This window comes from Eublepharis macularius, chromosome 15 (assembly GCF_028583425.1).
Source record: "Eublepharis macularius isolate TG4126 chromosome 15, MPM_Emac_v1.0, whole genome shotgun sequence".
NCBI classification, from domain to species: Eukaryota; Metazoa; Chordata; class Lepidosauria; order Squamata; family Eublepharidae; genus Eublepharis; species Eublepharis macularius.
In genome coordinates this window covers 16,793,040-16,807,234 of record NC_072804.1, presented here as the reverse complement: position 1 = coordinate 16,807,234, position 14,195 = coordinate 16,793,040, and the positions used below count along the sequence as shown (strand labels likewise).

At 46.4% G+C, this 14,195-nt stretch overlaps 1 protein-coding gene across 2 annotated transcripts in view; it reads left to right on the top strand.

The window, feature by feature from the left end:
- SLIT2 (slit guidance ligand 2) overlaps positions 1-14,195 on the top strand; it is a 402,035-nt gene that overhangs the window by 234,277 nt on the left and 153,563 nt on the right. For both annotated transcript variants that reach the window (XM_054998712.1, XM_054998711.1), the window contains one exon: positions 2,022-2,093. In XM_054998712.1, the coding sequence (XP_054854687.1) occupies positions 2,022-2,093 (72 nt within the window). The remainder of the gene's footprint in view (positions 1-2,021; positions 2,094-14,195) is intronic.

Sequence of the window (14,195 nt, the reverse complement as noted above, 5' to 3'; positions counted from 1 at the left end):
TTAAATTTCCCATTTTCAAGGAGAAATGAGGGTGAGAAATAATGGGTGGGTAAAAACCATATTTTGCTTTAGGTGGCTCAATAAAGACTTAAACATTCAGCCCAGTCTTGTTCATATTTACTTGTAAGTAAGTACCACCAAATTCACTGAGGCTTAATCCTGGTTTTATACATACCAGATTGCATCTCACATCTCACATTTATGCAGTTGATTATAGCAGACAATTACTATTTAATTTCACTTAATTACAGCTAACCTGTGAAGTACCCAAAGGCACATGTGGCATGCACCAAACGTGATTCCGCTCAGACACACACACTGCTTCACTGCCCAATGAGCACTTCCCCCCAAATAGGACAGTTAGCAGTGCAATCCTGGGCAGAGTTACACCCGTCTAAGACCATTGATTTCAAAGGATTTAGACTGAAGTAACTCTACACAGAATTGCACTGTAAATTTTTTATGTTGTTTCGAAAGTTCAAGGAGCAGCCGTTGTTGAGGAAGAAATGTAGGTAGCCCAGCAGAATGCATACAAGAGCCTTTGCATTTACTTTGAGAGATTTTCAAGATGGCAAATAAGAGTGGGGGTTTTTCTCCCTAAACTTTAAATGGTCAGTCTGAGATGCAGGTGCCACAAAGGGTCACGAGAACAGGAGACTTGTGGCTTTCCTGGATTGGAATAGAATGCCCCAAGGACCTGCATAAGGTACAAAATCGGGCCTGCTCCCCAAAACTATGCCAAGGGATGGGGCTACATGTGGACTGTCTCCAGGACTGCTGGCTCCAGGTTGGAAAATTCCTGGCGGTTTGTGATGGAGCCAGGGAGCGATGGGTGGGGTATAATGCTATAAGAGCCCACCCTCCAAAGCAGCCATTTTTTTCCAGGGAAACTGATCTCTGTCATCTGGAGATCAGTTGTACTTCCAGAAGATCTCCAGGATTGGCAAAACTTCCTCTATAGCATATAGGGTTGCCAGGTCCCCTTACCCTCCCAGTGGGAGACCTAGCTCTTCCTTCCTTCTTCCTCACTCATGCATGTGCAGTGTGTACAGCCACAGGGGGCGCACCCACTTCACAGCAGGCTAATTTGGGCCTCAAACAGGCCCAATTCAGCCCGTTTGGGGCCCAAATCAGCCCACGGTGAAGCGCAGGAGTGCTCCCAGGACGGCATGATGATGTAAGTGACTTCACTGCGCTGCCCCAGGAGGGATGCCTGGGAGGCCTGTTCCCGTACCTTCCTCCCCCACCAGGAAGTGGAGGTGGGGAGGCAGAGAGCGAAAGCGGGGGATTGCTCGCCTCCACCGGGGGAATGGGATCCCTAATAACATACAGTAGAGTGGCTCTCTCCAATTTATTGGATTGAATTGGTGGCACATTTTGCAATAAAGTTGGACAGTTCTAATTCTAGCATATGTGTGTGTGCAGGGGCGGGGCAGAGTATATGTTTAGGTAGCTATATATTTGGAGATAAGTGAACAATCCCAACAGAATTTGTTATATGGGTAACATCAGATTTTCCCCCCCTCTGCTGCGTATCTGCTAATTTTTCATAACCAAGCTTTGACTTACTGCCAAATTAAATGTAAATTTTAGTCAGGTAGAGTGTTTTTCTCCCCTTTCTTATTTTGAAGTCTCTCTCTGTACAATACAGACATGAAAAACTTTAAATACATCTTTGAACCCAAGCCCTTGAGAGCTGTGTGCAGTGCCTGCTCCTTTCCAACTGTATCATTCTGGGCAAGAGTTACCTGGAATGTATACATCTTATAAAGGAACTCATTATTAACATAAAAAGTAAACAATACATTTAAAAGTTATCTTTTCTTTGTAGTTGATAACAAATACTTATTGTAATGAAATTAATGTAATATAGAATAAAGAGTGAATTGAAGTGATTTGGATTAACTTGAAATACTTTTTCTTGAAGTAAATTCTTGTATGGAAGATCCATTTTTTATGCTGTATAAAAGTACAGGAAATGACCAAGCTTAAATACTCTTTTTTCTCCCTCTTTTTATTAGAGACCTCAGTGAAAACCAGATTCATGCCATTCCAAGGAAGGCTTTCCGGGGGGCTGTAGACATTAAAAACCTGTAAGTACTTTTGTTGATTTCAATCAATTCACTTTTTATTATATAAATTTGGGTATCCTTTGAGTATCCTTAAGATTGTATACTATTTAATCCAGAGAACAGTTTTAAAGAAATGCTGGTATTTTCTTCTTCTATGTCTCCCCTATTTAGAAATACTTACTTTTAAATTAATCTGAAAAGCCTAATGGTCTAAGAAATTTGCCTCACCTACCAGGAGCTTGTATTGTTTCAGTTGGTACTCCTGCCTCTTTGTTTTTTCAAAAGTGAATTGAATAAAACATTCAGCCACTGAATCATAACCTTGGTTTTATAACATAAATTTAGTTTTAAAATAAGTTAGTGTCATAATTTACACTTACAGGTATGTAACACATGAAAGGGGTACAGATTCTGAAAGTCTTAGAGTCTGTTTGTTGCCACATGAAACTCTGTTTTATACTTTCCATAGGGGGTACTTCATATGTCCATAAACTATACCAAAACCCAGAGAGAGAGAGAGAGACACTCCCCGTCTTTTCTTCCCTTTCATTTCTTATATTTCTTATTCTACTTTTCTCTGTGAGGAAGTTTGACCTGAAAAAGCATCAAATCAAGAAGAAAAATCTTGATTGATGAGGGAATTAGACATTGGGTCTTCTTGACCAAACTCCCAGGTCCTAAGAGGATGTTTTATTTCTTAACTCTTATGTCAACCACGTTCCATATTTAAAGTATCAGCTCAGTTGAGTTCCATTTAGCAGTTTCAGTCCAGATACAGCCAATTCTTGGATATGACCTTTATCAAGCAATAGATTGTGTGAGGTATAGAAATTACCTTGCTGTATCTTCTGAATGATCTGCTTTTATTATCTATCAATATCGTGTGTATAAAAGAATAATTTACATGTTATATGAAAAAAATGGTACTGTTGTTTTGGAGGGATGTAAAATCAGTTTTAAGGGTAAAACATAAAATGCTTCTAAGCTAGCTTCCTACTTCTGTCAAAAGCCAAGGAGTTATCCATTGCTATACTTTGTATATCTGTCTAATTTGTGTATCTGTCATAACTCTGAATTTACAGGTGTTCATACATTCTTTACAGCGATGCAGAAAAAACAGTGATAAGCAGTGATTCTGGGTGCCCTTTTACTGACAGGGTCCCATTTTGTTCACATCTAAAAGGAGACAGTTTTAATGCACCCTGAAGGCTGGGGAGGATGCATGCCACCACTATTATTACCTGGACTGCTAGTTAAGGTTCTGGGAAATTGCCTAGCTGGAACACCAGCCTTACTATTTTGAAGAAACCGTTCATTTTCCTGTATTCTCCTTATTGTGAATTTCAAGCTCTTCTCACCTTTGTCCCTTGATGCTACATATTTCTTTGTGATTTCATTGATACGTTTCAAACTTTGATGTATCACACAATATTCTTATCAAAGCAATATTTAATATGTAACTTTTTGTAGTAATTTTGTGCTTTTTCCTACTTTCTTTTTTTGTAAAGGCCTGTCATTTTTTTTTAATGTCTGTCTTAAGACAATTCGTAGTTCATATTAAAGTCTATAAGAAACTTATCTCAGGAAACTCATATTTTAGATATATTGTCAAAGGCTTTCACGGCCGGAGAAAGTTAGTTGTTGTAGATTTTTCTGGGCTGTATGGCCGTACAGCCTGGAAAATCTACAACAACTAATCAGATTTCAGAGTTTGCTGTTTTAACTTTTGTTGTATATAAGGGAAGGGATGCAGACCTAAACTGATTATAAGATACTTGAGAAGATTTGGTAAATCAACAGGATTAGAGTTAGAGAAGAAAGGGGTATAGAGTGCCATTCATTTGTATACAGATGCTCTTAATCAAGGCTTCAAAAGAGCAGATAATATTAATTTATAAAGAGGCTAGTTTGGGAAGTTATAAGAACACTCTGTGTGTGTATGTGTAAGATTTTATATGATTTTTATATATATATATATATAATATTAAATAATTGAAGTTGTTACAGAGTGAAAGAAAAGTGGCAGTTTTTTTTTTAAAGTTCTCTCTAATGTGTACAAGACTTATCGTGAGACTTGCATGTACCATTTACAGATCAAAGCTCACACCCACTTCTCTTATGAGATGTAGAATGGTAAGCATAAGACTAATTTAGATAGAGAAAAATCAAGGATACCAAACTGATGGACTGACTGCCATTGATACGGAGTATACCTTATGAGTTTCAAACATTCTTAACATTTTTCTTTTAAATATTAGTTTTTGTATAGCAATTATAATATTTTACCTGTGACATGTCAAGTGTTTATAAATGTCACATTCCTGTGAACACACAGTGGTAGTAGGGGACAGAAACGTGAAGTCAGAGGCAGGATATACATGACAAAACTACTGATCCTTTCAGATCAATGGAATAAAAATCCCTATGGTGTTTGGTGTAGGGATTAGCCAATACAGACATTTCACTTCTTTTGGATTTCGTATGTTGTGATTGGTTTCAGTTTGCTTAATTTTCATACCTGTTGTCTGTTATTTCTATGTCATTTTAAGCCTTCAGTAGAGCAAAGATAAAAGTATAACTTTGAAAGGCCTTAGTTTTAATAGGGGAAATGCGATAAGAAGGAAATTGCAACGGACAATTAAGACGGATTGCAGAAATTAAAAGCCAGTGAAAATACAATAAACCTTGTTTTCAAACTTGGAATGAACCACACCAGACCCCTTCATAAGAAGGCCCTCCTGAAAAATGCCACTTGGCCCATTCTGGTTATTCCAACAGGTTTTTTTGGGGGGGAGGGGGATGCCAGAGAGAACTCAAGAATGGGCATACTTTCTTTTCTATGACTGTTCATTCAATCCAGTGGACTTGAACAGCCTCTAAGAGTTAATGTTTTAATAGTTAATGAGATGCTGCCCACATAATGGTAGGTTTGTGCAGTTGTTTTGTAATGTTTCTGTATTTCTATGATGGCAGCCAAAAATCTAGAGAACCTATATGTAACCCATTCATTGCTCAGTAGCCTGGAAGTCTCAGCAGTTGGAGAAACAGAATCCTTACTAATTAGGGGGAGAAATCAGCTCCTGTCTTAAGTTTTAAAAATTCAGGACAGCTTAAAAGTATGCGGTCAATGGATTCAGTACTATTAAGGTCGCGATGACATGTTCTCCCTGAGTATGGAATACCGGCGCATCTCCCTGACAAAACTGCAGATGCTAAAGCATTACGACTTAAGTCCCTCTTGCAGGGCAGCTCCTTCAAAAGGCCTTCTTCAAAGGAATGAAGCTGTCACTGTGGAGTGTATCAGGAGAGGTCATCCTGTGGCTGAAGCTTTTGAAATTTGGCCTCATTCCTAGTTTTGAACAGATGACAGCATATATTAAGAAGTATCAGGGCTTTTTTTCAGCTGGAACGCGGAGGAACGGAGTTCCGGAACGTCTTGAAAATGGTCACATGGCTGGTGGCCCCGCCCCCTGATCTCCAGACTGAGGGGAGTTTAGTTTGTCCTCCACGCCGCTGAGCAGCGTGGAGGGCAATATAAACTCTCCTCTGTCTGGAGATCAGGGGGCGGGGCCACCAGCCATGTGACTATTTCTGCCGAGGGCGATTTAAACTTTTAAACCTTGTTCCAGCTGACCCAAAGTGACATCATTGTGCAGTCCTGAGTTCCACCACTGAGTTCCACCACCTCTTTTCCCAGGAAAAAAGCCCTGCTGAGAAGTATGATGAGTAGTGCAAGGGTGTGTGACTTTGTACTTGCACAATACTTGAGGAAAGCTGTCAGAGGTATTCTTGATCCTTTGAAAAGATTGAAAGTAATTCCCTCTCACACACACATTCTTAAAATGTACATCTGATGAGAGAAGCTTAGCCTGCTTGGATCAAGGTAAATCTTTATAGCGCTATCATATTGCTCTGTACGCAAGAACAGAAAAGGAAAACAAGAAAATGCCACCGTCCTTTACCATCTGAAGTTTTTTTTTTACACTGCAAGCCTAAGTGGAGTTGCACTCTTTTAATCCCACTGATTCAAGTGGATCTTAGGTGGGGGTAACACTACTTAAGATTGCACTGCATGTCAAGCACAATTGGGCTTGTGGAGACAGCTTGAGGGGTAAGGGAGACGGCGGAGACATGAAGACACAGAGGCCATGGATGGAGTTGAGAAAGCCATGAGTTTATTGCTTACAGCTTATAGTAGCCTTGGCACAGTGTGGAGCATGGATCCAAGATTAGCTGACTCACCTGCCAGCTAGTGAGCTCTTCATCCCCCCAGACTGCCAGCTGAGGGGGGGCACCATGGGATGACAGAAAGGGACAGGTGCACCCCATCGGAATGGTACGAGGCCTCCTGCAGAAAGGAAATATCCAGATAATAGATAATAGAGCCCCTTTCCACTTCCACAAAGTGCGCAGCAGCCTTTGCCACCCACTATCTTGCCAAGTCCACTTTCCCAGGCAAAGCAGCACCCTGCCATGAGCATTTCTTGAGCAAGTCAGACCACAGCAGCTGTATCCCAGGAAAATGCCGATGGTGGCATGTGATAAGTCCAAGCCCAGCCACAGACCCAAATCATTCTCTCCCAGCTAGATTGCCAAGGCACCCAGCAGCCCAGAGTCCTGCACGTGCCCAAGCACCATGGGGATGGAGACGTCCCAACACATCCCTCACATGCTGGTCCACCTTACAGTGATGGCCCTCTGGAGTCCAAGAGGTCCCATCCGGATTCTGCTGTGTAGCGACCGGCCCAGTGGATGATGCTGTGGCTGCAGATCCACACCGACCACCACTGCCCTGTACGAAGTACAATCCAGAAGAAGTGAGGGAGAGATGAGGGGACATGTAGGCCTTGTACACGCCCCACACTGAATGCCTGCCCCAGCTGCCTTCTTGAGTGGCATAGCTGTTCCCTTGGCCCCAATCTGCCCAAGTCTGGGCCCTGTCCATTTCCCCTCTCCTGAAGAATGAAACCTGCAGGGCAGGAAACTGATTGCTATGGCCATCTGCCCCTGGAAGGAGCTGCTTGTACCTGGCTTCCTCCCCATGTCTGCAATGCGGGGGGGGGGGGGGCTGTTCTCCTATGCATAAGCCACTGAGTGCCACTGCCCACCAAAAGGGCAAGGTGCTGCCACAGAGCCTAGAGAGCTTCCAGCACTTACACCACCTCTGCTCACAGCTCCCTCAGCTGCTGCTTGAGGAGACGTGAAGGAGGGCCCCCCACCACTGAGAAGCCGCTGCTGAACAGCAGAACAGCGTCCGTTGCTTTGCTGCTGCCACTGATCCCCATGACCGCCTGCCTCTCTGCTGCTGCTGTTCCTGCTACTGGCCATGGAGAGCTAAATAGGGAGGCCAGCGGCTCCTGCTCCTGACTGAAGACTAGGGAGGTCTTGTCCACCTATCAGACACGGCCCTGGGACCCAGCCAGCTGGCCCTGATTGGCTGGCCAGGCCCTTTGAATTCATTGGCCTATTGAATTCATTAGTCATGCAGGGCTAGACGCCATGGCAGGAACCTCTACCATGTGCCCGTGGCCTGCACACCAGCCCCCTGGTGAGTCGGGGGCAGAGCTTCTGCTTACAGCCACGTGGCTCTTAAGTTCTGCTGATTTCAGTGGTGCTTGTGAGTATGAATGTTGCTGTGCATAAGTTGCAGTCAGAGGTAGTGGTGGTGCATTGAAAAACCATACATCACTCTCTGGCAAAGAAAGTCCCGTTTTCACTTGAGAAGAGGAGGAAATTCTAGAATATTTAGGCATCTCAAGATGAACTCCACGACTTTAGCTGATGTGGCTTTTTGGGTGGCAGCGATGATTTCTCAGGTGGGCGAGACTCCTGAATGTTCCAGAATGCCCTCTTCTGTTCTCAGGTAAAATGAGCCTCTGCAGTAAGTCTGATGTTCCATTTAATTCACTGGGGCTTACTCTATGGAAGGTGCCTTTGGTGTCGCTGCCATTTTAACTATGGGAACCTGAAATGTTCAACGAGTAACCGTAATAGGTTCTTCCTTAAAGAAACAGAGGGAAACCGACTCCAGGTGTTTCTGTCTCCTGAATCTGGGGAAACTTACCATTGCGAGAGTGAAATGTTGTGCTGGTGATGCAGGGAGACAAGGGTCCCCACAGATGAAGGCTTGTGTCTCCGTTTCCTTGTGACCAATACGCCGCTCCTTTTGCAGATCCCCTCTTCACCCTCACTCGGCCCACCAATCCGTGAGAGCAAGGCTTGCAGGGGCCTGGCAGGCTGCTGGGGGGGCTCAGAGGTCCCCTGCTGTGAGCAATGCCGGTCTTGGCTGCTGTTTGCTAGGAAGGGACAAATGCACTAACAGTGCAATCCTGAGCAGTTACATCGTTCGAAGTCTGTTGAAGTCACGGAGTTTAGAAGGGTGTAGCCATGCTTAGGATTGCACTGTAAACGTTAGAGCTTGTGTTTGCAAGTGTATGTTTTAAGGCTGTTTACCTTGGCTTCCCAGCTGCCTGCCAGTGGTAGGCAAACTCCCAGCTGTATGCCCCATTACCTGTAGATCTCTGGTGACTTGGGGGGGGGGGTTGCAAGCCACTAGGCAATTGCCCATCACCATTGGGCACCCGAGGCAAGCGCGTGGCGGGTGCTCTCCCAGCAGTGCATGATGTCACTTCCTGACAAAGCCTTTGTGCAGGAGTGCTCCCCTGCTCCACAGGGGCCCCAAACTGACTGATTCTAAAGAATCAGCCCCATGTGAAGCGTGGGAGCACTTCCGCACGAAGACGGCACTTCCGGAAGTGATGTCATCGCGTTGGGCTTGGAGCACATGCAAAGCACACCCTCAGCAGTTGCTACAACAGTGAGTAATGAGTTCTCCCCATCCTGCTGGGAAGGTAAGAGTACCTGGCAACCTTATGTTTATTCCTGGAAGGTTTTGAGGTTTTTGTAGAAGAAGATGCATGTACATATTGTTTTATGATAAGAGGGGTTTCATCAAACAGGCAGAGAAGAAGAGTTAGTTGTGTGTGTGTTACCAAGAGCTGTTCTGGTCACCGTGATGCAGACATACAGATTTCTTGAATGAGGCTTCCTAGTCTACCACTTCCTGGACCCCCTCCCCTTTTGACATAAGGAACTAGAGGCATTTTTTAATTCAAAAAATAACAAAGTATTTTATTTACTATAAAGTCAAGTGAAATCAGTGTTGAAAATTTCTGAGGTAATTCAATATAGATAACGCTGAGGTAAAATCAGTATGTGCACACACTAATGTTTCAGACTAATGAGAGTTTCTTAAGCTCTTCACAGTTACATAGAGTCAAGCTACAAGTGACGCAGTTCACGTGAAGTGCACTTGATTGACCCTGCAAGTTTAGCTGGAAAGTGTAGTTGGAGACTCCCTCCTTCCTGTAGCAGCTGTGGCAGCGGTGAAGCTTCCACCGCCCTTTATATGCCCAGTGCCTGCGCGTGGCAGCTTGCACGCGTGGCCTGGCTGAGGAGGTGGCTATGGTGGTGGCAGGAATGCAGAAGTAGTGGAGGGAGTGCAGAAGTAGTGCCCCTCCTCCCACGGCCCGCTGGAACTGCGCAGGGCCAGAGTGTGGTTGCCGGATGCCTCCTGACACAGGAGCGCAGTGCTGCGCCCACCTGGCTCCCTCCTCGCCCCGCCGAGCCACCACTCTCCCTGCCCCGCAGCAGGCCCGTCTGCCCACTTGCACGCATGGGAGCCCTGGCTCCTGCAAACGAGGCAGGAAGGAAGAAGCAGCCCCGCCGCCACTGCAGCCCCACCACCAGCCAGCCAAGTGTCTGCACCACGGCTCACCCTCCCCGTGGAGCCCCCAGCACCCAGGAGCAGGCAGAGGAAAGGAGAGGAGCTGAGCAGCTGGAGCTTCACCGCTGCCGCAGTTGCTATGGGGAGGAGTCTCCAACTACATTTCCCAAGTAAACTTGAGCAAACCCACCATGTGAACTGCATCACTTGTAGCTTGACTCTTATGTTGAGAGGCTTTTGTTCCAGTGTTTTCCCAAACACTCAAGTATACTTTCTTTGCGTATTCTCTTACTCTTTTTGGTTTCCACTAGGCCGGTACCCTCTTTTCAGGACCCAGACCCCTTCCCTTGAAACTGTGGGCTCTGGTTTATCTTAGGAATGATCTTGAGTCTGATTAAGAAGTGAATGAAGAGGGTTTATTCAGGAACTACAACATTGACAGAAAGCAGAGAAACAGAAGAGAGACTAACTGCCTCACTAAACAGGGAGAGAGGGACTTCCGGGAAGAAGCAGGAAGTAGCCTAAGAATACCAATCTGGAGACATGCAAGAAGGACAGAAGAGAGGAGGAAAGAAGGACCCCATCCTGTTATCTGTCTAATTGTCAATCCTGCTGTCCCCTCCAGGTATTCTGTGTCTTTTGCCTTCTCTGTACACCAGACATATTTCCAGCAGAAACACCAGTACTTGTCTTGAGTTTTGAACTGGCCCTTGAGGTTTCCAAAGGCAGTTTCCAACCACACCCAACCAGGGATCTCTTCGCTCTCCAGAGCTACCTCCTTGTTTGACTGGGTAGGGAAATTCTCCTCTCACTAGAAGATCTATCCAATTTCTTTAGCACAAATGGGAATCTACGCCTACTTCCCAAACTTCCTTGCCAACTTTCCCCAAGTTCTCCTGTCTGTGTTAAACTGCTCTCAGTCAGGCTGAATCTCCAAACTGACAGTACTTGACTCCTCTCAGCTGGGGCTGAAATGAGACCCCCTTGTCAGCATCCATTTCAGAAGTCTTTCTCTGTTCAGCTCATGCTACCCAGTCAGAATCCTTGGCGTAGCCTGGCACTCAAGGCTCTCTGACTCTGTGAAGAATTAACCCTTCATACTCTTTAAGCTATTTGTAAAACACTTCTAAGCTTTTAAGAAGGGCAGTCCATCACACACCTCAACTGCCCTCCCCATTCTCCCCATCTGCTTCCATTTATCATGCAGCAGGATTCAGCCTTGGGAACAAGGAGTTCTTTGCCTGTGCCAAGCTTAACTTCCAATTTATGACCTCTGAGAGACTGGGAAGCTATTCTACATGTAAATCCCATAGTCCCTTAATTCTAACGAAATAGCTACATCAGGGTTTGCATTTTTTTAATTGAATAAGCTTCATTTGACAGATATTTTCAGAACAAATCAAGAAAATGTATATACACAGATATGTTCAGAAGACCAGCCAGGATTGCTTAGAGGAGCAGATAGAACAGCTGCTGTGATTCCTCTAACCAAGCTGACAGTATTTGCCTAAAGTTTTACAGTTTGCAGTGGTTGATACTGTACTGATACATACACTGTATAGCCAGCAAAACTGTATGGTATGTAAGAGGGGCTTGGTAAGTCACTGATGCTTGGTAAAGTTTAGCAGAGTGAATAAAAGGCACAGCAGGTTAATAAGCAGCACAGACAATGTGTGTGTTAGCTTCTGATAAAAAGAGTTTACTACAAAATTAGGGTTAAAAGCGTACATGGATAGAAAACAACAAATAGCTGATCTAAACTCCATCTTGTCCCTTTGTTCTCTGTAACTCTCTGTGTACAGGCCCGGCGCGTCCATGGAGGCAGTGCCAGCAGCCGCCTCGAGCGTTGAACTCTGAAGGAGGCGCCATGCCGGCCCCCAACAACACCCCCCCTGACCTGGAAGCAGGCCACATCCCCGCTCGCCTCCTCGCCCCTTCGCTGCTGCCGCCTGCCTCAGCTCGGGTCTCAGTGAGCCGGGTGCCCCGGCAGCGCAGTAGCGAGTGGGGAAGCGGGCCGCCTCCCTGCCCCTTCACCGCTGCTGGCCGCCTCAGGTGAGGGGGATGCTCCTGTGTGATGATGTCACAAGTGACATCATCATGCAGGGCCGGAGCATGCACTGTCTTCGCATACGTGCACGGGGCAAGAGTCGCCACCTCCAGAATACTGAAAGCAGGCTGTAAAAGCTGTAAAAGGTATAATTTTTGAGATGTATTAAAAGTTCATCATTTTTAAGCCTACAATATCAAGTTGGTTAGCGGGGGAGGGGGGTGCAGTAGGTGTCTCACCTCAGGTGCTAGAAACCCAGGCACCGGCCCTGTCTGTGTAACTGGACGTGTAACTGATCCCTGCTCATCTGCAGGAAAGCCTAATGGTCTCCCAATAAACTGATTACCCAGTAGTCAATCTTAGGGTCACCTCATTGAGAATAATACCACTCCCTTTCTGGCGGCAAGGATCTACTCTAATTGGCCTTATGCTAACTATCACTAGCTTCACACAAACATCAGCCTAACTCTTTCACGACAGAAGGGTTGACACTTGCTAAAAACCCAATATTGTCAGAATGCTGGGATGTTCAGGCAGCCCTGCAGCTAGCTGAGCCAAGCAGCTCCTGCGTTCCTGGCAGTGTCGCAGGATCCTCGCTCAGCTGAGACCCAGGCTGGGGTTACGATGGCTGTGGGTGAAGGCGCATCACCCATTCCCATGGCTGCTACGGCCCAGGTTTGAGCAGAGCTTCCCGAGGGACACCTGGCTCAGCATGCTCCAGGCTGGATGTCCCCTGTGAGAGAAGGAAGCATCCCTGTGAAAGGGACAGTAATTCTTACTAGCATGTTTAGATAGTTTAGGTGCCATCTTTGTGCTCCGCGGAACACTCAAAGCAACTTGGAATGAGTAGCAAAGAGCAAAGCGCTCAGCATGCCGGCTTGCTTTCTGACTCCTCCACTCAGCCAGATTTTAAGTCCCCCTCGGGCCAAAGGAGCCTTCCTCCAATGTTTGAAAACAGATCATTATTAAAGAAAGGCAAAAATACATAAAATCAAGTGAAGAATAAGTATCAACAGTTTGGGGGAAAAATTCAGTTAAAAACAGTAACAATAGAGTATAACAACCTTCTGTTTTGAAAAAGTGATCCCAGAAGAATGGTGTCAAGAAAGCTTCTCTTGGTTTCAGTTCCTCCAAGAGGAGGTAATTATTGAGACTGCTTTGAGATATCAAAAGCGGAAAGAGCAAGATGGGATGGCACGGCGGCATCAGCGGCAAAGGCTGTGGCTGCGGCTGCTTACCAGCCTCCCATCTTTTGTTACAGGGCAGCATTGGCTGCAGCCAAGCTCTGGGCAGGTTCAAGCAGGTGGAGACAGACTTTGGCCCCATACCATTTAGGGCTTTAACAATGAAAGCTTGCACGTTCAAGCAAGCCCAGCCAGAACCAAGTGGATGCCAGTGCGGCTGGTGAGCTGCCAGTGGTGTAAATTCATTCTGCCAAGTGTGTTGTCCTGAATGCTGCGTTTTGCACCATTTCAGACTCCCAGCTTGTCTTCAAAAGCAGCCCCACATAGGGCTAAACTAGATGTTCATCCACGGTCTTCCTGTGCAGTCCCACATGGGACTGCGCACGCGCAGGCCTGCCGATACCGGAGATTTTTATAGCTCAAAGCCACCAGGGGGCGCTCTCGCCTTCCACCGCGCATGCGCGGCCATTTTCCCGCCTAAATGGACTATAGAAGGCGGAGCGCCCCACACATACCCTCAGTTTCCTTTTCGCCGCCGATAGATGAGGTTTTTAGCTCTTCTACTCGTTTGCGATGTCGGATACTGCTTTGTTCAAGCGATGCGTCTCCTGTAATCGAAAGATGACCAGGTCAGACGGCCATTCTAATTGCCTTTATTGCCTCGGGGAAACCCATAATACCCAGGCCTGTAAACATTGCCGTGCCTTTACTTCGAAGGCCAGGGCGGAGAGGGCGGACCGTTTGCACGCCTCGCTGTGGCAACGTGCCATGTCTGTTGTGGACCCTCCGGCGAAGGCACCTCCATCTGCTGCGCCCGGATCCACTCCTCGGCCGGCCGAAACCGTGAGCTCGAGGACCCCTCGCGCCTTACCTTCCCCGAGTCATTCGGAGTCGAGACCGAGAGATCGCTCGTCCTCCTCGGTTCGGAGCGCGTCGGAACCAGCACCATCGGTTCCGAAGCTCCCTCGGAGCCGACCGCCCTCGACTTCATCTGCTGCACCAGCCTTGGATCGAGCTGCGTCTCGGAGCCGGACACCTTCGGTGTCACGACCGACGCCTCCACCGTCTCAGGGTGCAGTCGCTTCGGAGACAACGGGAGAACCATCCGCTCCGTCCGACTCTGACAAGCAGAAGAAGAAGAAGAGAAAACATTCTTCCAAAAGGGA